General features: G+C 41.9%; 2 protein-coding genes across 2 annotated transcripts in view; one reads left to right on the top strand and one right to left on the bottom strand.

Annotated features, from left to right (window-relative positions):
* Nucleotides 1–1,535: 1,535 nt before the first annotated feature.
* pomgnt2 (protein O-linked mannose N-acetylglucosaminyltransferase 2 (beta 1,4-)) lies at nt 1,536–16,879 on the bottom strand. The gene is made up of 2 exons (XM_080426287.1): nt 16,565–16,879; nt 1,536–4,429 (listed from the first exon to the last, which is right to left on the bottom strand). Exon 2 carries the CDS (start codon nt 4,342–4,344, stop codon nt 2,545–2,547), a length of 1,800 nt encoding a protein of 599 aa, XP_080282413.1. The 5' UTR covers nt 4,345–4,429; nt 16,565–16,879; the 3' UTR covers nt 1,536–2,544.
* Nucleotides 16,880–21,722: 4,843 nt separating this feature from the next.
* snrka (SNF related kinase a) overlaps nt 21,723–27,535 on the top strand; it is a 62,562-nt gene continuing 56,749 nt past the window's right edge. Inside the window, exons 1-2 of the mRNA XM_080425342.1 lie at nt 21,723–21,946; nt 23,586–24,299. Of these exons, the coding sequence (XP_080281468.1) occupies nt 23,711–24,299 (589 nt within the window). The 5' untranslated portion in view covers nt 21,723–21,946; nt 23,586–23,710. The remainder of the gene's footprint in view (nt 21,947–23,585; nt 24,300–27,535) is intronic.

Genomic DNA, 27,535 nt, shown 5'->3' with positions numbered 1-27,535 from the left:
GCACAAAATCTTTTCAGACGGAACTCCACGGCCAAATACATATAAATGTGGGGGTCCTTTACATGAAGATATTTGAGAACCACTGCTATACACGAATCCACGGAGAGCTGCCCTGCGCGCAGCCATTGCTGCGGTGTCAACGCTCCGCGGACGCGACACCGCAGCAATGGCCGCCTGCAGGCAGCTACAGGCAGCGCGTCTGTGGATTCGTCTAAAGAACCGCTTTGGTCCTCAAATCAGACTGTGTACTAAATTTATGGCAGACTTGAAATAAAGATACGTTTCACAGCTGGTACCAGCTCTGCTGCTGGGGTAGCTACTCATATTTTCTCATACTTTATCTTCAAATAATTGGTACTCACTAACACTAAGATGGCTCAATTTCCACCTACTCACTCTGTGGGCCCTATTTTGCGCGTCTTAATTAAAAGGTCTTATGACTCAACTTAAGACCTGGAGGCGTGGGCAATGCTGTCTCGCTATTTTGAGTGACCAATCAGCATCGGCCACACTCCCAGGTCTTAAGAACTGGTAATTAAGACGGGCAAAATAGGGCCCAGTTTCTCATTGGTGGGACATGGAGAGTTCAGAAACCTGCCAACCAATGGCATCATCAATGGGGATTCCAAGCTAATAGAAACTACCGCCTTTCTCTTCCTGGAAAGTTATCATGCTGAAATAGAAGCCATTGTTCTTGCATTAATAAAATAAATCGATGATGTCACTGATAGGCAGGTTTCTGAACTATGCACTGTTCTCCTCTGAGACACAGAGCAGGTAGACAAAAATGGTACTACCATCTTATGATGAGCATTAGTGAGGATCAATTGTACGAAGATAAGGTTGAAAATGGGTGAAGTGGTCCTTTAATTTATTTTATTACATTCTCTTATCGAGGTTGCACCATTTTATTTTGTTTTCATAAGTGCTGTATAAAGCACTGTGTAAGGTCTGTCAATTAGAAATGGGCTTTACAAATAATATGTATTATTAAAGGGATACTTCACTTTCACATAAAATAAACATTTAAAAAATATATTAAAAATAAATGAAAAAAGTAATGGAAAAATCACGGCCCCCTCACGCATTAGAGTGTCCTACTAATGTGTGAGGGGGCCGTGATTTTGCCATAACTTCTTTCTTTTTTTTTTAATATATTTTTTTCATGTTTATTTTATGTGAAAGTGAAGTATCCCTTTAAGCACCGGAGAGTACGAAGATTACTTCTCTCACTCCAAAGAAATAAGAAAACGCCAAAAGGCTTTATCCTTGACTTAATAGATTAATATGTGTAGATAATGTAAATTACAGCATAAATAGTGCCAATTAGCCATGAATTCTAGTTTATTTGTGAAGTTATTTCAATGCAGGTCTTTGAGCAACACAGAGGACTGCGTCTCTCTGCATTCATTACACAACAGAGAACTACTCAATTCCAGTGTCATTAAAGAACAGTACATATACAGTATATTATATTAAAACAATTTAATTTCCAGCCTTGGAAACATTTATACTGTAGCATCCACAAATAATTCTTCAGAAAATGTATAAACTTTCCATTTGCTTTGCTTTGTGAGATTTTATAATACATTTTATGAAACTCAAGACAGTGGTTGAAAGCATACACCGAGAAATGTATGCTGCAAGAAAGAATCTCAGCATGAATGACTTACAATAATATTGGCTGATATTATTTTGAAATTCACTTTGGTTTTGGCAGAATTCTGTGAATAATGATGTAACAAAAAAAATCAATAAGTAAACAAAGCCAAAGAGGTCTCACTCACACAAGTAGAATTGCTTAAGACAGAAAATGCACACATAAAACCCTGCAAAACTGAATTCATACCTGTGCTCCACAGAAAACACTGGAAACACAGGAAATGTTGAAAGGATCAGGGCTTTGACTAGTAACAAAACAAATTAACATGATTATTTCAAAGATAAATCTGTTGATTTGAGTTCCATAATCTTGAGTCTTTTTTTATTGAGAACTTTCTTACTTTAATTTCACAGATTTCTCCGTTTACACTTTCATAAGCCATTTCCTTGGATCTAATGTAGCTCAGTCTTAGCCTGGAAACCAGACAAATCTGCCATAGCTAAAGAATATAGCCCTGGCACTCCTCAGTTTGAATTACATCTCGCTCACCCCAGAGTTGTAGGTGACCAATCAGAGCCCACTATTCAAAGTGGGCCATTTTTTGCTGTGACGTTTGAATCCGTTTGTAACCGCTTCTTGGAATTGGAAATGAATCTTCCACACCGAAGTTCCAGACTTATATCTACGCAGTGATATTAGTCTGGCCATGCCAGGCTAGCTCAGTCCTCGTGGTTTAAGTCTTATTCAGTTTTGTCAATAGGTGAGTCACACTGTACTCATCTTCTGTGCTTCGTTTTGTGACGTCATATTTACTATTCTAGGTTACCACTCCGGCTGTATTTAATGTCCTCTGTTTCAATATGGGATCGTCTGAAACAAGCATTACCTAACCATTATGTATGAAACAGTACAAAGTCCAGTTCAGAGGTTATGAGATCCTTCTAGGTCCTGCACATGAGAACATCTGCAAAGGGTCCCAGAAGATTCTTGTTGAAGATACACCTGACCCAGACCAGGTAGGTGGTGAAGGGCTTGATGTTCTCTGAGAAGGTGTAGTTCTGCTGGGGAAGGATGTAAGGCATGTACGTGTTTTCTCCCTGTTCCTGGATCCACACCTCGTACTTCACCTCTCTCACCTTCAGGTATTTCAGGTTCCATGGGATCTGCCAGGAGACCGTGAGTTTAGCTTCGTTGGTGGCTTGGACTGAGGTTTGACACTGTGCTTCCCTGACCCGGCCTGGATGTACTGTGCTGGCTGCCTTGGCCTTTTTTAAGTTTGGTCTGGTCTTCAGGCCATCTTTGAGAACTTCCAGGAATGAAGGGATGTCCACCAGAGTGTCCTGGTAGATTCGGAAGAACCATTCTGGGTTGTGGCAGCACAGGTGCCGCGGGACATCCTTGCTGGCAAGGATTCGCTCTTGCTCGTCCTTTTCCAGGTGGGCGATGCCTCCTTGGTCCCAGGGTCTATCTGGGTGGGTGATGGTGTTTTCCTCCATCGTATTCCTCCAGGAAACATACTGCAGGTCCATCCCCGGTAAGGAGGCGAGGGTTTTATAAGGGGTGTACTGCTCTGGGTTCACGGCATAGGGAAAGAGCTCCACCACCACAGCTCCTCTGGGGAGGAAGAGTGAGGTGACAAGCTGAGCCCCATGCATACTGACCAACATGGAGGCACCACTGAGAAGCTGGACTATACTGGGGAAAGACTGCTCTTCAAGGGACACAGTGACCACCCTCATCTGAAACTCCTGGGACAGTGCCATTATCAGTTCTGCTTCGTTGAGAATGAGTCTCGTCGTTGAACGACTGAACACCACGATGTACTCATCCTTCTCCTTCTCCTCTTCGGTACTCCCTCCATCCTTCTCCCCATCCTGCACCCGGGTGATGTTCATCCTCTCCATCATAGCCTTAGCAAACTGTCGGATCTCATTCCCCGAGACCAGGATATTAGCCTTGGGGCCCTGTGGTTGGACAAAGCCGTACTGGTACCAGGTGGTCATTTTGGACAACCCGACGTACGACTTGGTGAAGCACATCAGCTTGCCAAAGTTCCTGAGCTGCTCCTTGAGCAGTGGCTGCTTGCTGCTGAGGAGCCGGTAGAGGTCAAAGTGCGGACCCTCGCTCCAGCCCTCCATGAAGACCAGGCGAGCCTCATCGTCCAAGTCTGAGTACTGACTCATGGTATAGAAGGCGGGGAGCAGGTCATCGTGGAATACGTGCATCAGGTTGTCTGGTTTAAACCGGTTTAGAATCAGCGTGACATCCGGCACAAACACTGGCTTAGGCATAAACTTCAAAGCAGCGGCAGGGAGCTCCTGGAAGTTGAAGTACTGCGTGTTGTGGTCCTCTACAGAGGACAGGTCCAGCAGGGCAGGCTGGAAGCGCCTGGGTCCGAGGTTGGGCAACATGACAGAGGAATTAGAGTGGAAGAAGACAAACTCCTCAGCCTCGGAGCAGTAGCAGAGGTAGTCAAAGCGGCAGATGCGATCGGTGTGCATCTTACCGGTGCAGACCATGCGGGTGCCATGCTCCTGGAGCGCCAGCAGGGCCACGTGGTAGTCTATGCGGGCCTGCGAGAGCTCCTGGGACTGTTGTGTTAGGTGGAGCTCTTCCTCCAGCAAGGCGGCATGCTCGCTCAGGGCCGAGTACTTCCAGAGCAGTGCGGCGACCACAGACACCAGCAGCCCGTTGAGGAGAGCCCCAATGGTCATTCTGCAGCCCGCCACCGACGCGCGCATCACTGCTGCTGAGGCCGTGTCCCCAGGCTCCAACCAACATCCAACCTCGGGGACAGGCGACGAGACATCCGCCGCCACGCCACAACTGGAAGACAGGGGTGGGGGAGAGAGAGAGATGAATGTAGGTGGGGCCGAAAGTGAAGGAGGAGTGGCTAGTGGAAAAGGAGGAAGAGAGAGTGGAGGAGAAAGGAGGGTGTGGGCCAAAGGAGGGTGTGGGCCAAAGGAGGGGGGCCAGGGAGAGGAGAGGGCAAAAGAGGGGAGGAGGTGGAACTGATGGAGTGATGTGGAAAAAAGGGGGAAATGGAAAAGAGCAGATTAGTGAAAATTGCAGACTAAACCAATCACAAGCTAGCCAAAATACAGTCAATATCGCAATATATCAACCTTATGCCAAAGCCAACAGACCGGTCATGAGAGAACGCTGGGCCTAATAAAGTCCTGTAATATCCACAGACTTAATCTTCAACACCTACAGTGCTATTGATGTAACCTATACAATCCTGTGATTAATCAGGGCATGTCTCCGAGTCCTTCAGTAAAAGTCACTGTTTACCTTGTTGAATAAACAGGATATTTTCTTAACCTTGCATTCCCCCTCCTCCCTCTCTCCCTTCATGTGTCAAGACAAATTACATTGTGAGGAGGCATGGGGAAAGAAAGGAGCGTTGCTCTCAACTCTACTCATCTGCATATTGAGAGAACAAGTGAGTCATGGAGAGACTCTAAATCAATCCACTACCTAGCAGCCAGCAGCTGCCTCCCAGTGAAGACTAGGCTACTGGCAAGGCAAGCTAATATAATCCATCTTCTGAACATTACTTTCACCCACTTGAAACCAAGGTTTCCACAGGAAGGGACGGACTGAAGTTTCACACTTATTGTTGGCCCTAAAGCCTGCAAAATACACATGTTAACACTATGATTTAAGAGGAATACTAGCACGGTACAACAACACCACACACACAACTAGACAGAAATCTCAAGTCTGTTTTGTTCTATTGTTGTCACAAAATGTGATGTAACTCTTTCTTTTTGCTGATGTTGGCTATGTAGCAAAACTAAATTAAGTCAGGCTAAACAAACCAAAATGGGTTGTTTTTCCTCTTTTGTCTAAGGTTAGCTTGTCAGAAACCATTTACATCTGAAGCAGACACAAAATTCATTTCCAGCTTGCAAATTGATTTGTGCCCCTTAAACAGGATGCATGCCATTTAGCTTGTCATCTTTTTTTAATTCATTTCTTTGGGTCCAGCTTATCTCCACCACATATTCACATATACTATGTCCTCACTAGTGAAGACAGCTAAACAAGGGACATCTCAATCACGGATTTAAAGTCTTTTCATCCAGTCATTTTCATCCTTTATCCATTTTCATTTATGTCTCTCTCTCTCTCTCTTTCTCTCTCTCTCTAAGCCAAGCAGACCCCCGGGGCGATTTCTGTACAATACCCCAACAAGTACAATTTGTCGCTGGTAGCAGGGTCACTTTCTGTGATCAAACTCTGCAGTGAGCAGAGAACAATACAGATTACAGTATAGATATTCACATAAGCACGACCACTTTGAGCACAGGCTCAATCCTGTCTTACATACAGTAGGAAGATAATTAGACAAGCATTACCTGACCTGCTTTATAGCCTAATAATTTCTTCTAATTGGCTGATCACACACACACACACACACACACACACACATTAAAAATAACAAGTAAGACGCGCGAACGCCAAAAAAATTAAATAATAATGAAAAGAAATTAAAAAAAAAGTAACCAATAAAAAAATATATAAAAAATAGAAAAAAATTCTGCGTTAAAAGGAGCATCTTAGACAAATACAAATTCACCAAAAAATAAATTTGAATGTTTTTGAACAATTCAACAAAGTGTTTGAAGTGCCTGTTTCACCCACTTCCGGGGGGCGGAACCAAAATCCGAGCCCGAAGTATTTGTTCGTCGACCCCCACTTAGGGGGGGTAGAAAAAGTTTCGGAGCGATTCGGGCACTTTTAATTTAACATGGGGTTTCAATGGGGAGTTTTTAGGAGCCTTCTCCGGGGCGTGGCTTCCGGGGGAAGGGGCGGGCTTAAACGCAACCTTGACAGGTGTGTTCAGTTTTCAAAGACCTTTCATTTGATGTATGGTACGTCTATATTGGACATTTACTTGGCTGCACACAGGGCTGAGGATTTGAGCCACACATACTGCACACAGAGATACAGAGACATACTGCACACAGAGATGACACAACCCGAGCACGGTTTCATAGTAAGCTCCACTTGCGCGGAGGCGCGCCTCCTTCCACTGCAACAATATTTTTTCTCCTTTACCAATATTGTGAGGAAGAATACTCAAAAAGCCAATGTTGAATCACAGTGGGATATAGGAATGGAGAGCTTTGTGTCTGTGTAACGTGACATATTATATAAAGAAGTTCATTTGAGTTTTTCCATCCTTTCTGCTGCATAACATGGGGTGTGACAATGGGCAGATGTCCATAGCTGCACAGTATTAGTGTGTACATCAAGTGGCTAAGAAAAATAGGAGCAGACAAAGTGCCTGTAGTAATGGTTACCCGTTTCCATACCATCATAGCATGAAAACAATGGATCAGAAATATCCTTTCATGGGTAGAGATGTAAATGTTGAAAAGTAAGCAGCACAAAAAAGTAAACAATTTGGGTCCTATGCTATAAGAAAGGTACATCAATCATTAATCTCCCCATGAGTTTACACATCACTAAACTAAGCACGTTCTGTCAATTCCTACCATGGAAAATTGTGAGCTAATACAAACACTGTATGCTATATAACCTTGGTGCAAAACACAGCACCCAGAATGTAGGCAAACAGTGTGGGGGAAAACAGGTTGCTTGTGAGATTAATCCATTAAGACCAGGAAAGTATCATTTTCAGATTTCTTTGGTCTATAAAAAAATAGCAGATATACAAGCTCATAGCGCAGCACCAAGTGCAGCGCTATGAGCTTGTAGATCTATTTTTGAAAAATCGTGGCATCCACGGCCAAATGCATATCATTTTGGGGGTCCCAAAATGATATGTTTTTGGCCGCCGACCCTCATCAAAATATTTTGTTCCAGGGACCCCCAAATTTGGTAGAGTTAAAAATGTTGTTTCAGAAAATATATGTATTCAAAGATTTGCACAAATGTTCCAAGATTTTTCAAAAAATAGCAGATCCACAAGCTCATAGTGCGGCACTCGGTGCCGTGCTATGAGCTTGTATATCTGCTATTTTTTAATAGCCAAAGTAAAAGTATTAAAAAAACATGCGTTCCCGTATTGAATGGGTTAAGCATGTCCTCCTTTCTCCTCCTCTCCACAAAGACAAGGGCAACGCTGGGCTCCTAAAGCTAGAGGGGATTGTTAATCCTTCTTGCTGCACACTGGGACCCACAGGGTACACGCACATGTGGTTGCCCCATACATACTATATATGCTAGAGGTGCCAAGAAACCAAGAGCTTCAAAATGTCAAAGCTGCTACACGGAAACTTAGCAGGCAAAGGCACATCATACATCAGACAGGCTATTATGATCATCAGAATGATGTATGACTTACAGGCTACAAAACAGCGACAACAAGATATGGATCTGTTACAAGTCCATTATTAAAAATAAACAGGCGTGGCCGTGGAATAGGTTTAAGGATTATGTGTCATCTCATTTATTTTAAGTAAAGCTTGAACGTTGCTTTAATTAGCAAAAAAGAAATGCATGTGTGCGTGTGCGTGTATGTGTGTTTTGCAGCTGATAGTTGGTTAACCTGACCTTCAAGACAACTTTTTGTTTCTCATTTGTAATGTAAAAGAGATATTGCCTGCGAATACAAATGTTCAAATTAGGAAAAGGTCGCTAGGGTTCCAAATATAATCAAAAGATTATGACGGCATCTTAGGCTATGGGGAACATTTCACATTTATATTCTACTAAACCTGAGCGTGTTGGCCACCGGTCTCCTCCGTAACAAGTTTGTAACGGAGGAGATGGACAGAAACGCACGCAGAGGTTTCGCACATTTATAGTAGGATTTCTGTGTCTGTATGGCATTATCTTGCCCACTGACTGCTTCTCTGTTCTGTATTGTTTTCTTTGCATCCATCGGTATTCAGCAAGTCTCTCCTGAGTTCCCATGTACCTTTCCTTTACTTTACCCACCACACTGATGCATTTACCATTGCATGTACCCCGGCTACATTGAAAATGAGGGCTTGCCCCTCAACTGTACTCAGAGTTTAAATAAAGGTGATGATGATGATTTGCCGCTATCACATCTAATTATAGACTTTGTTTTAGTGAAGTAGTTGGTAGTAATATAACATCTGATAAAGCGCAGTATATTTATATATACCGTATAACATAACATCCTTTGCCACTGTGCCTTGGAAGAAGGAAACATATTTACAAAAATAGTCCATCCTCATCTCTCCTTTATACATTTTTAATTTCCTTTACTCTTTACAATAATAACAGCTTGGATTCCCGGGCACGGCGGGCAGTGGCAGAAAATAAAATAAATCCCCAAAATGGGACCGTCGGAGCCCTACAGGCAACTGCGTGACCTAGTAAGACCTTGCTCACATGATGTTTGCTGCCTGCTTTACTGAACAACCAGACACCAAGGCAATCTAACGGCTCCATCTTCTTTGGCAGCATATCCACACCTCAATAATATGGAGAAAACAACAGTTTCCCTTTACCAACACAATAACATAGCTCAGTATTAGCCTGACTCATCATTTTCCATTAGGCAAATATTTACAAGACCTATAATAATTATGTATGTGTAGAGCGTAGTCAAAGGATAAATTGATGCATTCGAAATTAATGAACCAATAAATGAATGTGTTCCATTGTGTTTGTCCTTATGTAGCGCTCTGGACTGGTCAGTGTTTAAATGCCAAACTGAATTATCAACTGCCTGTTTATATATGGGAAAGACCTCGGACAAGCAATGTTACCATATTAGGTCTATCTGGTGGCACATAGATGTTAAACCATTACAACATTCACAACATACACTAAATATGATTAACATTAGTTTATTTTCTTTCTTGCTGGGGAACTCTCTCAGAGGCTAAGATTAATTCAAACAGCTTTGCTAAAGGGAGGATGTTGCCAGGTTCTGTACTCCTCAAGGCTCTAAATGGAGAACATGATTGTACAATGGCCTCTATGGATGGCTTACCATGAAACTTGCTGAGCATCATATGCATGGCATGCTCCATGAATTGCACACATTATATCTCAAAATGTAATGGGTAGTCATGGAACTTAATTAATGCTCAGCAAGGATGCACCCTGTTGATTTTGGTGATCCCATGGCTATTCCAAGACTGTCTAGCAACACCATTATAAGAATACAGAATTATAAGTATTGAATACATTATAAGAAAGGTATTCAATTAGGACAAAATCTAAAAATGTAATGGGCCGATTGCCATGAAACTTGCTCCCAGGAAGATGAACCCTAACTATTTCAGTGACCCCATGACCTATCCTCTAGCACCACCCTCAGGCCATAATATCAACATTTTACCAAAGATAGCTCAATATCACTTTCCTTGGTGAAATGCTATATTATCAATTTCCATTTGCTCACAAAGTACGATTCATCCACTTCAAGTAAGAACTGTGCCCTAAAACTGAATATGATATTCTGATAGCTGTGTATACAGTTGAACCAGTGTTTTGAAACATAACACTGTTCCAAGAGTTTTGAATCAAAGTTTTAAGTATTTCATCTTATCAATAAATATATATGTAATCATACCTTTGAAGAACCCATGTTTGTTTGTATGTGGTCACAATGTTACAGTTTCTGCATTTAAACCTTTAGATGCAGACTTCAAATGATAATATCTTGCATAATCACCCTAAATCCTACAAAGTACATAAGGTGGGTAAATCCCTCTCCAATTTAAGGCCAATAAAAGAGGCTTTCGGATCACCATAGTTCTCCACATTATGAACCTCTGATTTGCAAACCTTTACGCTTTGCAAATCATGTAAATTTCATTTAGCTCTCTTCAGGATCTGAAAGTCCAGGGCTCATCATATATGAAGATGAGTCCCAGTTTCCCTCGACCACCTGTCAATCAGTCAGTGCGCTCTTTGCTGCCTACTAGGCTGACGCTACAGCACTAGCTTTACTAGAGTTACTGTTTAGCATGTCTGTTTGCTCTGGAGATGATAAGCACCCCAATGATGTGGGGGAAGGCAATGCGGGGCAGCCTGGAGTGTCTAATGCATTTTAATAAGATTCCTGGAAAGCCAAGGCTAAGGAAAGGGAGCAGCCGCAGGCTGGCACTGTTACTGTTCATCCTCTCTGTGGTGTTCATCATTGCTTGATCTCTGATCAGTTGGAGTTCATTCCTCATCTCTTCTTTACCTATTGCAATCTATTTCCCTCCTTTGCTATGATAACCTTGCAAGATCCTTCACTCTCAAAAAAGAAAAAAAGAAAAGAAAATACCCGACTCAGAAATAACCACTTCTCTCTTTCTCTGCTCCATCTCTCGTTCCCTTTGGCCACCTGATTGCCTATCTGCCTTGGCCCTGATGAGGTGTCCCTATTTGCTGTCATCTTTATTCTTGACCCAAATGTGGGCTGTCAGGTCATATCAAGTTGCTTTCAGCTCAGGATGATGCTGGGAGAAATTCAAGCCTAGGAGCCATTATCTAGCCGTTACAAAGACAACTCACATACACGTTCTCTCACGCTTGCTCAAAGGGATTTGAACAGCAGCAGACAGGAAGATACACAGACGCCCAAATAAGATGGCTGTTTCATTATCAGTGGCAGGAAGAGTCGGAAAATGTTCTTTGCCGATGGTATGTACATTTTATGTCTGAGTGTCTGGCAACTGCAAACCGTGACAGAATAATTATTGATCGCCGACAGACTACTGATTAACCACTTAAAGCCCTATATACTTCGTTGACCAGGGTCCCCCAGGGCTCAATACTGGGTCTGCTCATTTTCCCCCTCTTCGCCGAAAATAGCCGATCCACAAGCTCACAATGTGTCTTGTTGTGACACGTTGTGAGCTTGTATATCTGCCATCGTCATGTAATGTTCACCCCAGAATAGGGAAGCTAGTGTTCATGTGATTAATAAGGTTCAGTCATGTTCTATATAATCAGTAACAGTGACTCTCATACAGTACATGAGCAGTTATCAGGACAGTACACAGCTCCACACTGTACAGCTCTTCTATCCCAGGGGGTCATATGAAAAACAGGGGACTGGTGTATATGTCACAGTACGTTTGGAGAACCAGTACGATTGAAGACAGAGCGCTCGTTTTTAGGCACGGGGCTTCGGGGCGATGCAGGGCTTTTCGAGACAGGGTTTATTAGCGAGGCTCGCGAGGGGCTCCTCCTTCTCCTTCTCCTCCTCCGTGTGTGTGTGTGTGTGTGTGTGTGTGTGTGTGTGTGTGTGTGTGTGTGTGTGTGTGTGTCAGGGAGAAACTAAAACAAAAGCCAGCAGAACACAATAAAAGTATCTTAACAGTCCACCTGATTCGAATGCTATCTGCATTGAATGGGGAAATAGGCGAGTTTATTAGACCTTTGAATGGGCGAAATAGGCGACCTACTTACCTACCCACGTTTTATCAGACCATTCATTGGGTGTTATCAAGACATACTAACCTACCAACTGACATGACTTAATAGTTCAGTTTAGGTTTCGCTTTTGGTTTTGGACCCTGACGGAGGCGCGCAGTCACAGGCGAACTGTCACCCCGTGAAGGACCACAGAGGGAGCTAAGGCGACCGAGTTGCCGTCCTGAACGGTGTGACGTTCGCCTGTGCCTACTCAGCGCCGTTTGAGTTATGTACCGATAGGCACAGAATCGTAAATATTGTTGTGCGGACTGCTCCGCCTCCAAGTAGGTCAGTAGCTCCTGAATGAATGGTCTGATAAATCGCGGGTAGGTAGTAGCCTATTTCGCCCATTGAAAGGTCTAATAAACTCGCCTATTTCCCCATTCAATGCATTGATAGCACTCGAAGCCGGTCACACACGCGCGCACGTGTGTGTGTGGTCGCGGCAATATATGCTTGTGCACAAGCCTGGCTTGTGGCTCCCTCTAGTGTTGCTTCTACAGAATTGCTGGGTGGGTGGTAAAAACGAGCGAGCCTTCTTCAATCGTACTGGTTCTCCAATCATACTGTAACATATACATTCTGCAGTGTGTGTGTGTGTGTGTGTGTGTGTGTGTGTGTGTGTGTGTGTGTGTGTGTGTGTGTGTGTGTGTGTGTGTGTGTGTGTGTGTGTGTGTGTGTGTATGTGTGTGTGTGTGTGTGTGTGTGTGTGTGTGTGTGTGTGTGTGCGCGCACACACACACACTTTTGGGTCTGGGCATGTGTCAGACAAAGACAGAGGAACCAAATGGGAAGGACATCCTCTAAAAAATGCCGCAGTACAGCACTTTAGGCCTGCCCCATGGCAGCACAGATTATCCCACAAACTGAGTTAAATAGAGTACTATTTACTTACACAATATCTTAACGACATGAACCCTAGTGTCCCTATTCTGGGGCAAACATTTGGTGAAAATAGCAGATATACAAGCTCCCAATGCGTCGCAACACAACACACAACACGTTGTGCTCATGTAGATCGGCTATTTTCGGCAAAGACATTTGGTTTAGATGGAAAAAAGGAGCGGACCAACCAGAGTTATATATATATATATATATAGGGATACATCTGTTGGTGATAAATGTGCTTACCTGTATAAAATGCATTGTAGGCCTCCAATGTGAAGTATTAGCCTATAGAATTTACATGGGTGTTACAATACCGCAATACCTGACTTAAAATTAAAAAAAAACCTGATTAAGGACATTAAACACAACTATATAAAACTAATGTTTGCTTAAATGCTTAATGCATCCCTAATGTGTAAGCAGCTAGCTAACTGATATGATATGCATTGTGGACTTCAAAGGGGCTTAATCACTGTTCTAAATAAACACTGTTGACATACTGTAGCGTGTTACGGTTTCTGAATAGATTAATCTAAATTTGAGTTAGTGGCAACTATATATGTTCCCACATCCCTCCCTCTCGCTTGTTTATTTGACAGGAACCATGTACACTAAATGTATTGCACGAGATATAGCTACAAGCTTATTTTCATCTGTGGTCCCTAGATGGGGGATGTTGGTGCAATAAACTAATTAAACCTTAATGAGGGGGAATATATTCAGTTAACCTCATTTAAGCTGTTAACCTCATTTAATCATGGTTATTCCTGATATTCTATATTCTGTTAGTTGCAATTATTCATTACATTGTATCATTCCTTTTCAGTTACTTACATTACCTAATAAGGTTATTATTATTCCTATCTCACGCTTGTGAGGAGTTTTGCAAGGACCCATGTATGACCGAGGATGGAAATAACTTTAGTGTTATTTACGTTTGAAAGGACAAGAGAATACTCTGGTCAGTCAAACTTATGTTCCGAGATCTTGTTCAAGAACATAAGATGTTGTTTGTCAATGGATTTAAAATTGATCCAGAGAGAGTGTAATCAGGTTGTTGACATTCTCTCTTTCTCCCATGTGTGTGACAAATAAATTAGTGTAGCATTACTAGACCAAAGTCAGTCTCATAGGTATTATTTAACCACTTTCAATCTGGCCTATTTTGGGCCAAATGTTTAAAAACAAAATAATAATAATAATAATAATAAACAATAGAAAAAATCTTAAATATATCAAACATTTTCAAAAATAGTCATCAACAAGCTCAAGTCACAACGCACCACATTTTTGTACGACACAGTCATACAACTTATATAAAATAGGGCTACAAGCAAAGTGGTTAACACTAGTAACACTATGAACAAATCTTTAGAGAATGTAGGTTTCCAGGAATATTTCCTCAAAGATATTTCCTCACTAGCCACAAGCAACTCTTAGGGCACGCTCCAACCAAAACATGGTCGGCTAGCGTTAAACGCAGGTTGTGCACGGCCACAGTTTTTTGCAGCCAGCGGATTCTAAAAAACGGGAGTGACGCACATGTCACTCACTTTCAGGTCCCTCCCCGTAGCCCGCACCGCCTTCTGCCTTGAGCACCATGGTGCTTCCTGAGTCTTGGGACGCTCCGCCTTCCACTCACCCGATTGGACAGAGGGGGAAAAGCAGCTCCTGCCTCCAGCAGTTTTATGCTTCAAATGGACAAGTCGTGTAGAGTGGATAAACGCAAGGTCTGCGCGACAAGCGGAAAAATCCGCTCTTGCGTGAATCCACGCATTTACATTGACAAAGCATTGGCAGATTCTGCCCCAGAGGTAAAATAAAAGTGTGGTGGGAGTGCGCCCTTAGATCCTATTTTTTATATCTGGAATCTAGAGTTGCAATACCAACCTTTGACAGCCCACACATCCAAACAGAAAAGTCCTACATCTGATTGTATTAAACAACGTTAAACTCACCAACATTGCAGCTGTACGGAGAGCTTGAATGATCCTCTTTCTATCTGCAAAGTTTTTGTTTCATAAGAGTCCACCCTAAACATGTCATGAGCTACTTTCTGTCCATCACCTGCATTCCGTGCAGGTGATTCTTTTTCTAAGTGTTGGAGTTTGGAAGCACTCATTGGAAATCACTCAACGGTCCTGCATGCCACCTGTTTCGAAATTGCACATAATGCAGGAGGCAGCAGGACGTTGCGTTATTGAAAACAAGTGCTTCCAAACACTTCCAACAAAAACGGGGATAAAGAGAGGATAATCCAAGCTTCAATGTTGGTGAGTTTAACGTCATTTAATACAATCAGATAGGACTTTCCTGTTTGGATGAATGGACTGTCAAGGGTTGGTATTGCAACTCTAGATTCCAGATGTTAAAAATAGGATCTAAGAGTTTCTTGCGGCTAGTGGCAGCCTATAGAAGTATATTTTCAGTATTGTGGTCAAGACCCAAGGCTTGGTTGTGGATCAAGAGTTGTCTGGGTAATAAAAATATTCTATTTCTGTATTGGTGATTCTCAGGAAAACAGGTGTCAACATTTCCCTAAGGCTATTACAGGTTTAGCTGCTTATGTGCTACGGAGGAATATGAAGAATATACGGACTACAAGACCATAACTTAAAGTGTACTACAAGTAGTAATGACCTAGTCCTAGACCCATAATACAACGTGCATGGACAGCTTATCTCCAGTTTAAGGTCTCAGTCATCGCTGTGGAAGTAACTTTTTTAGATATACAGCGACAAGCACTTGACATGGAGTAGTCTGTGACTGCATGTGACTTTACTAACACATTTGTTTAAGTATTGCTAGTAGCACAACACACAAGATGACTGGTGAAGAAAGTGCTGTCACGGCCAAGCATGATGTAAAGTGTATTTATCCCACAATCGATCCTACTCCTAGTATAGGTTTCTAAGGTTCACCCCAGTGCCTTGCAGTGAGCAGTGGTGTAAAGTAACTAAGTACATTTACTCAAGTACTGTACTTAAATACAATTTTGAGGCACTTTCACTTTAATGGAGTATTTCCAGTTTTCAGTACTTTTACTTCCACTACATCTCAGAGACAAATATTGTACTTTTACTCCACAACAATTATTTGAAAACTTCAGTTACTAATTACTTTAGATTATTATTAAAAAACATACATTAACCACTTCAGCCCTATATACATTTCGGCCATTTGAAAATAGCCGATCTACAATGCTTCGCGATGCAACGCATTGTGAGCTTGTAAATCTGCTATTTTCAAAAGATTTTATACATTTGAAAACTTGTGAAATCGGACATTCTGCATAATGAGTACTTTTACTTTTGGTACTTTAAGTACATTTTGATACCACTCCTTTTATACTTTTACACAAGTACATTTTGAATTCCGGACTTTTACTTGTAACTGAGTATTTCTATTTTGCAGTATTGATACTTTTACTTTTAGTCAAAAACATTTAGTACTTTTTCCACCACTGGTTCCTATTATACAGGTTTCTATGGTTCACCCCAGTGCCTTGCAGTGAGATGAATACAAAACGTTACATTGTAGCAGCTTGCCTGTGCTTTGATACAATGTATCACTAGAGCTTGTATCACTGCACCTGCAGCAGCAGCAGCGCAAAACCCTTTGCATAAAAGTTAACAGTATAGTGAGTGATACAATAAAGACCATTCTATGATGACCGAGTAAGAGAAATGCATGCATTGTTCTTACCAGGGGAGGGTGTCTCTCAATGAAATATAGCTATTCTTGTCTTTCAATGGAATTGAATGGTTGTCTCAGCTTGGCAGCATCAGTGTCTCATAGAGGTGTTGCAGAAACGACAATCATCAGGAGCCCTGGATGGAGGAGAACAAGAGACGCAACCTAATAAAGCTGTGCGGGAGGAGATGTTGACAACACCCGCCGATCATGCGGGCACTAGTGCGCAAAAGAGCAGCGCATTCATTCATTAGTTTTCGGACAGAGAACCATGGATGTCGGTATTGTTTACCAGCTAGCCTTTAGCTGTCAAAACAGGCAGCAGAGATCCTCCAAAAGCAAAGCAGCTGCCTTGAATGAAACCCGACTCCACTTTGCTCCACTCTAGTAGTGTTGCCAGGTTTTGCGAGAGAAACAAGCACCCAGGTCTATGAAAACAAGCTAAAAAGAAACGACAAGACTGCATGAGCATTTTAAAGCTTAACATCGGATATTTCAAAATAGACGATCTACAAGCTCACAGTGAACTTGTAGATCTGCTATTTTCATAAGGAATCTTGTTGAAAAAGGGAAAAAATAATAATAATTGGTACACACAAATTTGGTACGGGAGTCCCTGGTACAAAACATTTTCAGTTAGGGGACAAATACATATTAATTTGGGGGTCCTTTACATGAAAATGTTTGAGAACCACTGGTTTAAACAACACTAGGAAACAATCCCAAGATAAGCAACTACACTTTAGAAACAAGACCCAAAAAAACGCAATCTGCCACTACCAATATTTACAAGCAACTTTACAGAAAAACAAGCCCAAAGTCGCTTATAATAAGCGGACTTGGCAACCCTCAGGTCTCCACCTACTGGGAAGGAAGTCAAATCTCGCACGGAAATCTCGCGATGTTATGTTACGGCTTGATTTATCCAACGGACGAAAATAGCTGATCTACAAGCTCCCAACGCGTCTCAAAAGCGACGCGTTGGGAGCTTGTAGATCGGCTATTTTTGGTACGCGACGCTGTTGTACGACGAGGTAAATCAGGCTTCATTGTATGCTTCATTGTAATGTTGCACCTCTCCCCTCGGCTCGCACACTCCGTTATTTGGTTATTTATTAATTATTATTATCGTATTGTTACCGTCGTGGCGTGGGTGTATGCAATTTAAGACACTATTGTTGAGTTTATACTGCAATTTAAGTTGGGATAAGGGTTTGATTTTTTTTTTATCCATGGCCATGTAAAACTCTCATTAAAAATCAGTGGTGGAAAGTAACTAAGTACATTTACTCAAGTACTGTACTTAGGTACAATTTTGATGTACTGGCGTCACGTATTTCCAATTTGTTATACTTTTAATACGTCTATCTACTCCACTACGTCTCAGATGTAGATGCTATTTTCATAATATTATACTTTTATTTTGAAACTTGTGAAATGGAACGTTCTACATGATGAGTACTTTCTACTTTTGGTACTTTAAGTAAATTTTGAATTCCGGACTTATTATTACTTATTTCTACATCGCAGTATTGATACTTTTACTGAAGTAAAACATTTATAACATTTATCAGCCAAAAACATTTGGCTGAAAAAAAGAACAAATAAGCCCTTTCTCTTGTTGGACTCCCTGGAGTCGGACATGGTTCCATGGCTCCAGACAATATGAATTAATGACTTCAATTAGTGAGCATCTTCAGCCCGTTAAACAAAGACATAATGTGATCTTGTGAATAAGTGCGCGCTGAAGTACACTGACAAGTCAAACACAGTGCGACCGTGCCATCTAGTGGGTGGAACAGAAAATGCATACAATTCACAGTTTGTTTTGTTGTTATTGCGTGTTTTTCTCACACACACACACACACACGCACACGCACACGCACGCGCGCGCGCACACACACACACACACACACACACACACACACACACACACACACACACACACACACACACACACACACACACACACACACACACACACACACACACACACACACACACACACATTCTGCCAGGTAACAGGGGTTGATTTTGAACCCTTTATTATGCATATCCTGAACCCAAACCCGAAAATGGAAAACAATTGAAAAGAGCATAACCTTTGAAAGAAACAACCTACAGAGGAATTCATTAAAGTGGTTATTATCAAGATACAAGCACATCTTGACTCTATTACAGGACCAAAGCAGCACAAAAGAAATGCAGCCAAAAATGTTCACATATTTATGCTTTTAGTTGTGTGTGTGTGAGAGAGAGACACGTGTGTGTCCCTGCATTCCCAGTAGGCTATGAAGACTTACTTTGTGGCTCCAGAATTTCCAATAGAGAACTTTTAAACTATCAGGGTCCTCTCCTGCGGAACCTTCTTCGAGATTTGGTCCAGGAGACAGACACCCTATAAGTTCCTTCCAGTTGGGGAACAACAGCACCATCATCACCCATAGGCTCTAATGTCATCAAAGCCAGTGCAGTGCCACGTTTGATTATCTCATGAGTCATTAACAAATGACATGACCTGCCTGGTGAAACATGTTCAACAACTCTTATGAATGTGTAGTGTGGTGAAGTAAGAATGTACATTTTATTCTTATGGCACTTCTCACAGAGATAACTCACAAAGTGCTTTACATATAAACTGAAATAAAGACACAGCATAAAAACAACAAAAACACAAACATAAAAAAAACATAAACATCTAAGACATTCCTCTTAATGTTTGTTTAAACAGTAGTGTTTTAAGTGGTTCTTAAAAATGTCCACTGAGGCTGCAGCTCTCAAGACCTGCGGAAGGGCATTCCATACCTTTTTGTTTTTGACTTTTTTCTTTTGCAATTGCTTGCTCAGGGTGGGACTGTCGGGTCTCTGCTCTACATGTAAAGTGTCTTGAGACAACTTGTTGCGATTTGTCACTTTAATCAAATTGAATTGAATTGAATTGAATTGAATTGACCTTTTTTCATCAGGTGGGAGAGCAGGGGTTAAGTGTCTTGTTCAGGGACAGCGACATTTGAATACTTAAGCCCTATTTGAAAAAATATATAGCAGATCTACAAGCTCACAACACACAGTTAAACTTGTAGAGCTGCTGTCTTCACTATTATTTATATTTTATTTAAATTTCTGGATATCTTTTGGAAAGTGTTTACATTTGAATACAGCACGCTTTGATATTAAAAAGAAAATGTACTTTTGAATACTTAAGCATTCTTAAAAGCACCTACTACAATACTTTAACTGGAAACAAATTTGACTGAGCAACTTTCCTTTGTAGTTGAATAATGTTTCACCAGGAGTATCTATACTTGGACTCAAGGGGTAGAGTACTTTGGTCCACCAGTGCTGCGAGTAGAGCCTCACTTTAGTGATGTCCAGGACCCTTCACTGACCTGCTACAACAACGATACATGCCCAGCAGGACATTAAGGTCAGCTGCAGAGTCTATAGGTCATTCCCTGTACCAGGTTGGGCGGCAATAGTTGAATGGTTAGTGAGTTAGTGCAGCCTCTGTGGACATTTTTAAGAACCACCTAAAAACACTACTGTTTAAACAAGCATTTGTGGAATGTCTTAGATTTTTTTGGTTGTTGTTTTTAATCATTTGAATGCTTCATGCTGTGTCTTTATTTCTGTTGTAAAGCACTTTGCGAGTTCTCTCTGTGAGAAGTGCCATACAAATAAAATGTACATACTTACTTACTTCACCACAGCACACTATTCATAAGAGTTGTTGAACAAGCATAGCACTTACCCTGAGGCTAAAATGTAATTTAGATAGCATGTTATGTAGACAGATGCCAGGTTCATTTGTAGACCTGGCATCCTATAGTGTGTATAGTTTTTGATGTATTACCCTGTGTTTACCTTGATTACTGTAAATCTCTCTGGATTAAGAGCATCTGCTACTGTAAATGCCTCAATTGTAATATGTTTCACCAGGCATGGGTCATGTCATTTGTTAATGAGGTAATCAAACACACACCAACATGTTTTATTCCTTGCTGTGCAGGCCTGTGAAATACGATTATTCAATGAAAAAACTGTCAGACACAAGATTATGAAAGAAAGAATGAAAGAAAGAAAGAAAGAAAGAAACAACCGATGCCGTTATTCTCTGCTGTATTTTGCTATCCCTGCCACTAGGTAACACTGCAGACTGCCAACACACATTTTAATGAATTGAATACACAAGCAGGACCCCAATGGAAACATGCCATAGTGCTTTCTTGGGTTCAATCCTTTTACCATTGTATTTTTAAACTGTACTTTCTGTGCTTTTAGTTTATTTTTGTTTGTTAATAAAGTATTCAATCAATCAATCAGACCATTTTTGAACAGCATTACAGGCCAATCTGTATAAAGGTCTACCAAAAATATCTGGGCTCTTATTTTATTTTTAGGAACAAGATTAATATCGTGTGAGTGTGACCTTTTCCAAAGTACAGTGTCACTGCTATTCAATAATTTGTTCAAGGCTACATGACCTGCCAAAGTCAAGAAAATATTTTGTTTTCTTATGTCTTGTTGTTGTTATTATTATTATTATTTGTATTATTATTAATATTTGTGTATAAGCATTTTCTTTTAGACAACCTTTCCCAAGGCTCGCAGTTGAATTGATTTGACGTCAGAGCTGAATGCAGTTGGTCGCTGATGCCCTCAGCAGCTCAACTAGTGTTGCCATGTCGGCTTATTATAAGCGACTTTGGGCTTCTTTTTATGTAAAGTTGCTTGTTAATGGTACGTTTCTTTGGGCTTGTTTCTAGCTCTGTTGGAGAACTCCTTCTAACGCTATGGACCAGAGCTAGGCTTGTTTCTAAAGTGTACTTGCTTTGCTTATTTAGGCTCACTTCCAACATTTAAAATGATCATTTAAACCAGTGGTTCTGAAATGTTGTCATGAAATCCAAATATTCCACATTTTATTGCAAGAGTTTTTGAAAATAGCAGATCTACAAGCCTGTAGATTGGCTATTTTCTAATATAGCCGATGGATATAGGTTTAAAGTGCTCATGTGGCCTAATAAATTGCTTATTTGGGGCTTGTTTTCCTAGAACTCGTTACTTATTTCTCTCACAAAACATGGCAACACAGAGCTCAACCGTTCTAAGGAGGCTGGGAGGAGGAGGATACCACTCATACATACACATCCACTCCAATGCTTGCCTGCCTTGTTGTTACACGGATGAAAACTCAACTGCTGTGCTGTGGGCAGTGACACATGCAGTTAGTAGGCAGCAGACTACAGGCACCCTAGTGAGTGTGGGCATCGCAGCCTGGGCTTTATTATCTGACCGCTCCATATGATGCAGTAGTTTATAGGCTCCACTGTGTGAAGCAAGACAAGGGGAAGAAGATCGGAACCGAAGCAGAGCTGCTGCTGGGTCCACAAGGTAACCGGACGACTCGCCCCAAAACACGCTCGCCCTCAGTTCTTTCCGCGGACCAGCGGCTCTTGTATTCTTGTATTTGTTTTACTGTGAGGATACGGTTAGAAATAAGTTTGGGGTTAGGCATAGTTTGACTGAGGTTAAGTTTAGGAATAAGGTTAGGGTTTGGCACCGTTTAGGAATACCAGGTGAATACCGCGGGTTTTGCCCCGGAGCGACTGTGTTTTGGGGCGAGCGTTTTGGTATTTGTCCACAAGGCTTCATGTCGGCTAGAGAGAGAGAGAGAGAGAGAGAGAGAGAGAGGGTGGGTGGTGAGGATATATTATAACTCTATGGTGGTGAGTCGAACCGTGTAGTAACCCGATTAGCATGCTACACGCTAAATACAGCTAGCATGGGTGCAGTGTTGCCATGTCTGCTTATTATAAGTGACTTTGGGCTTGGTTTTCTTTACAGTTGATTGTAAATATTGGTGTTTTTTTTGGGGCTTGTTTCTAAAGTGTAATTGCTTATTTTGGGGCTTGTTTCCAAATGTTGTTTAAACCAGTGGTTTTGAAACATTTTCATGTCAAGGATCGCCCAAATTGATATGTATTTGTCCACGTACCCCCATCTGAAAATATTTTGTGCCATGGGACCCCCATTTCAGATTTGTGTGTTTTCATAGACCTGTTTGCTTATTTCTCTCGTAAAACCTGGCAACACTGCTAGCATGGTTGCTAGCCTAGTAGTAGCAGCCTCATAGCAGCAGTGTGGCACCTGTACTTCTCTAGCACCGTTAAAGCGTGCGAACTGCTGTGTGTGTGTGTGGTAAGGATGGCTTCAAATACAGGTTATATAACTGTCTGGTTTTAATGTGAACGAGCATTTCTTAAAGCCCACACGAGAACATAACTCCCCAGTCAGGTATAGTTGGCTATTGGCTAACGTTGATCAATCAATGGAACAACAAGGAACACAACGTTAGCTTAGGTTCTCCTGCTGCCTGATGCTGGCCTGGGCCTGACGTCTGTCTTACTGAAGCAGCCAGGAGATGAACGGTGGTAGCCGATCTACAAGCTCACAACGGAACGCTTTGTGGGCGTGTAGATCTGCTATTGTGGGCTTGTAGATCGGCTATTTTTGGTTGCTGCAGACTGACCTAAAGGAGAACTTTGTGGTACAGGGCTTCCTCGTAGCAGTATGAGGCAACAAGCCCAACAGAGAGGCTCCCATGCCTCAACTATCATGTTGGGGGGTCCTCCTGTCAAAACAAGCCAGCGCGTGGCCGGAATATCCTCACAACCGAGGTTCAATGTATATCCTAAAACGGCTTGTGCTTTTGCTATCGATGTATTTGGTTTTGTTCTGCTACTAACGTGAAGGCATTTGAATTCATGCAAAGCCCTTATTGGGGTTTTGTTCAGCCAGCCAGTGAGGTAGTGAGCACTTAATTACAAGATATTTAGGGCCTATATATGAAGGTATATTTCCCATGGGGGTGGCATTTGATATCCATATGTATGTGTATAAAACATTATTTTCCTAAAGTGGTCATTGTCTTTTCATCTGCAACATTCCCCACTGTGCTGCAATCAACAGTTGCTGAGAGATTGCTTCATTTTCTGTAATGCAATTAAGATTTTGCTGTATGTGTTTTTAGGGAGCTGGCGCCATGGGTTTCTCCTACAGTCTCAGATGAACTGAAGTAAGCTGGACTCTCACAACTCAGCCAATCCACGTCGTCGTTCAGCGGGGTCTGCCCTCGCCCCGTCCCCATCCCCAGCAATGGCAGGCTTCAAACGAGGCTACGATGGCAAGATCGCTGGCCTGTACGACTTGGACAAGACGCTGGGCCGTGGTCACTTTGCTGTGGTCAAGCTGGCGCGCCATGTCTTCACCGGGGAGAAAGTGGCGGTGAAAGTGATTGACAAGACCAAGTTGGACACGGTCGCCACTGGCCACCTGTTCCAGGAAGTCCGCTGCATGAAGCTGGTCCAGCACCCTAACATCGTGCGCCTCTATGAAGTGATAGACACTCAGACCAAGCTTTACCTCATCCTGGAGCTGGGAGACGGAGGAGACATGTTTGACTACATCATGAAGCACGAGGAGGGCCTGAATGAAGAGCTGGCTAAGAAGTACTTCGCCCAGATCGTCCATGCCATCTCCTACTGTCACCGGCTCCATGTGGTGCACAGGGACCTGAAGCCAGAGAACGTGGTCTTTTTTGAGAAACAAGGACTTGTCAAGCTCACCGACTTCGGGTTCAGTAACAAGTTTCAGCCGGGGAAGAAGCTGACGACCAGCTGTGGTTCCCTCGCATACTCAGCCCCAGAGATATTGCTGGGGGATGAGTATGATGCTCCAGCTGTGGGTAAGCAAACGATGGCAAGATCTTGGCTGAGTAATGATGTTGGAGAAAATGAATGTGGAAGTTGTTGTGTAATCTATCCCCTGAATGTGTCATTCTGTGCTGAAAATGACATTGAAACTTCTGAATTGCACTTATGTTAATTACACTTATTGAATGATAGCCAGTGTGTGTGTTGGTCCCACTTTTGGTCATTCAAAGTAATCTCATGTGTTATTGATTGTATTTTGTCAACTGGACTTGTCACTTTGAGCACATCCATATCCAGTCCACTTAATAAATCCCCTACATAGTTTGTCCGATCTTATTTGAAGTTGCCAGATATGAACCTGTGTTTTGCATTGGGTTGTTTGTATCAGTAGAGGTTTGGTTAGTAATGAACACAGCATGAGCATACCTTGTAGTCTTATATATATATTTTGCCTATTTGTTAATTTTAAGTGGCTTGGACATGTTCACTGTGTCCTTTCGTGTTGTTGACATATATAGCTACTTTGCTGCAACTTTATCATGTATATGGTGAAAGTGGAACCGGGTAAGCAGAGTTGGTTCCTGCTTTCAGTGTAGGTGTGTGTGTCCTAGCTTTGCAGAGGCAGCATGCTTTTAACTGTGCTTGACACTAATCATTGAGCGGGCAACTACAGACTGTTACAAGGTCACTTCCACTAGTGTCATTATCCAGGGGTGTTCCATTGCACTAAATTAACTGGCTCATTGATTTTTCTATGAGCACTGACAAAATGCAGACAGACTTGATTTGTGCCCTGCTGTGAGACTGTGACCGATATGATGGTGTGTTTCCCATCAGTTAAGTCCCATGACGACGACGCAGCGATCAGCTGCAGTCCTTGAATCAGTTCATGAGAGATGCCTACATAGGGCTGTCACGATTACTCATTTAAGTTGACGATTAATTGTCACTCAAATAATTGGGATTAACGATTTAAATTTTGTGTTTGGCCATCGAAATATGAAGCCTTTTAGGCTTCGTAATCAAAAATTGCACAGGGCAGATATTACAACTGAAACATACAAAGAAATTGACATTTAATAGTTTTATACATGCAAGAAAAAAAAAGCAGAAATGGATGATCTACAAGTTTATAGATCTGCTATTTCTGCTTTTCTTTTATATTTGAAAATGTGTGAACATTCTTCAACATGGAAACGATTATGCAAAAATAATTGCGACTATCTCAAATAATTGCGATTAGACGATTACGTAATAATTGTGACAGGCCTATGCCTACACATATAGCCCTATTTGGAACATGTGTATTTCTTCACACTTTGCTACCTTTTGAGTCTGAAATTAGTCTTTTTATGTCACACTCACAAGATCACTGCTATATGGTGTTGTGTTGATACTATTTGCTTCCTCTTTTTTAGTTGTGGTTCTCACGATCTTTGGGAGGGGTGACTTGGGCAAAGAGGAACCTGTGGTCACTCTTTGTACCACATACACGAACACCCCCGCACACGTACAGTCATTACACTAAAATAACTGTCCCTGTGCATTACAGCGTGTGAATTAGTAGTGAGTGAATCTATGCTATTTGAGATGGTGAGAGTGCTTTGAAGACTGAGACCCAGTTGAGTTGAGGTTTTGATGTGCTATGGTTGGTTGCTAATGGTGCAGTGTTTCCTCAACACGTTTAACCATTGTTTATAGTAGGTTTCCCTTGCTCAAGACTGTCAAGATTTCATCAGACAAAGTCCCAGATGAGGCTAAACTTCTCAAATCTTGAGTCTCTGGCTAAAAGCTTCCTGCTTTCTTGTGTTATTGTGTATTAAACTGAACATCGGTGCTGATTTACTAAGTGCTCTAGTCTACTGTAAGAGTCCCTTTTTATACAGAGATCCTGCAATATTGCCAAGAAGATCTGTAATTATGCTAGGCTTTGCTTTTTTTACACAGAACCAAACAAAGCTGGCGCAATACCGCCAGTCCGCCACATGTGTGTTTTTACATAGCATGCTGGCAATCAGATCTGATGCATGACTAGTAACACAAAAACATCAGCCTAATGTGACTGACATATCAATGATTGGGCAGCAGTGACATTGCTTAAAACAATAAAGGTGGGTAAACTGAATGTTGAGGTGCTTTTGGTAGTTGTGCACATTTATAACTCTTGAAATCAAAGCAAAGTTGCCGTGCAATACATTGTAGGGGCTTCAGCGTTTGTATTGCGTATGATGCATGACATTGCAGTGGCGGATTTGTAAGACGTCACACCCCTGTCACCCCTTAAGGTAGAACAACAGTGCCCCCCTTCCAGCTCTGAACCTTAATAGAGAAACAGAACGGCAAGGTGGAATAGCAGCACAATATTCCCGCCTTGAACAAGCTGTGTAAAAGGGGATAATATCTCTCCCATACTGCTTCATAGGATGTTTTATTAGTGTCTGAACATGGTAGTACATTGGATCTGTGCCTTAAGTAGTACTCTGTATCAAAGGCTTTGACACCGAGCACTACTAACCCCACATTCTGTTGTTGATGTAGACCTAAGTGTCCTGTGCATCACATTACTGGGGGTTTCCCTGCCTATTATCGGCAGCCCACCTCACAGCGTTTTTACGGCGTGGCTCTACAGGAGGCTAGCTGTCTATAAGAGGGTTGCTGTGTGTGTGTGTGATCCCCTTTGTTTTGCAGATCAGGGTATTAGTCTTTTAACACATAACTCAGTGTTTTGATCCCATTTATTTGCTGTATAACCTGCAGAGAGGCTGTTGTGCAAGTTTATTTGTGTAGAACATTTCAACATAAAGGCAATTCAAACTAAGTGCTTTAAATAAGATTAAGCATTTAAGACAGAGCATTCAGAGAGTGCAAAAGAAACGCATTATGAAAGGCATTTTGAATACAATAAAACTGTTAAAATAAAATGGGAAAATAAGAGAATAAAATTACAGTGTAGAAGATATGATCAAAAAAGTTAAAGGCAGCAGCAAACAGAAGGCTCTTTAGCTTTTATTTAAAATAACAGAGTTGTAGCAGACCTGCAGTTTTCTGTGTAGTTAGAAGCAACTCATTGTCACAGTGAGTTGCTGTCAGTGATGTGCAGAGCTGTAGGGCAGGTTTCACTATGTCTGTGCTCAGTATTGTTTCCTGTACTCTAAGCCATTGGCGGTCATGGTGTAACAAAGTCTTTAGCATGTACTGTGCAGTGCTGGGTTATAGCCTTGACGGTAGAGCCCAACCGACGCCAGATGTTTGATACCGATTTTGGAGA

The sequence above is a fragment of the Gymnoscopelus braueri genome (assembly GCF_963280865.1).
Source record: "Gymnoscopelus braueri genome assembly, chromosome: 4".
Taxonomy (NCBI): Eukaryota; Metazoa; Chordata; class Actinopteri; order Myctophiformes; family Myctophidae; genus Gymnoscopelus; species Gymnoscopelus braueri.
The sequence above is the reverse complement of the archived record's forward strand: the minus strand, read 5'-3'. Positions and strand labels throughout refer to the sequence as shown.

What these genes read in the sequence shown, in the direction of transcription:
- pomgnt2 (XM_080426287.1), bottom strand. Translation starts at nt 4,344, where the DNA reads ATGCGCGCGTCGGTGGCGGGCTGCAGAATGACCATTGGGGCTCTCCTC.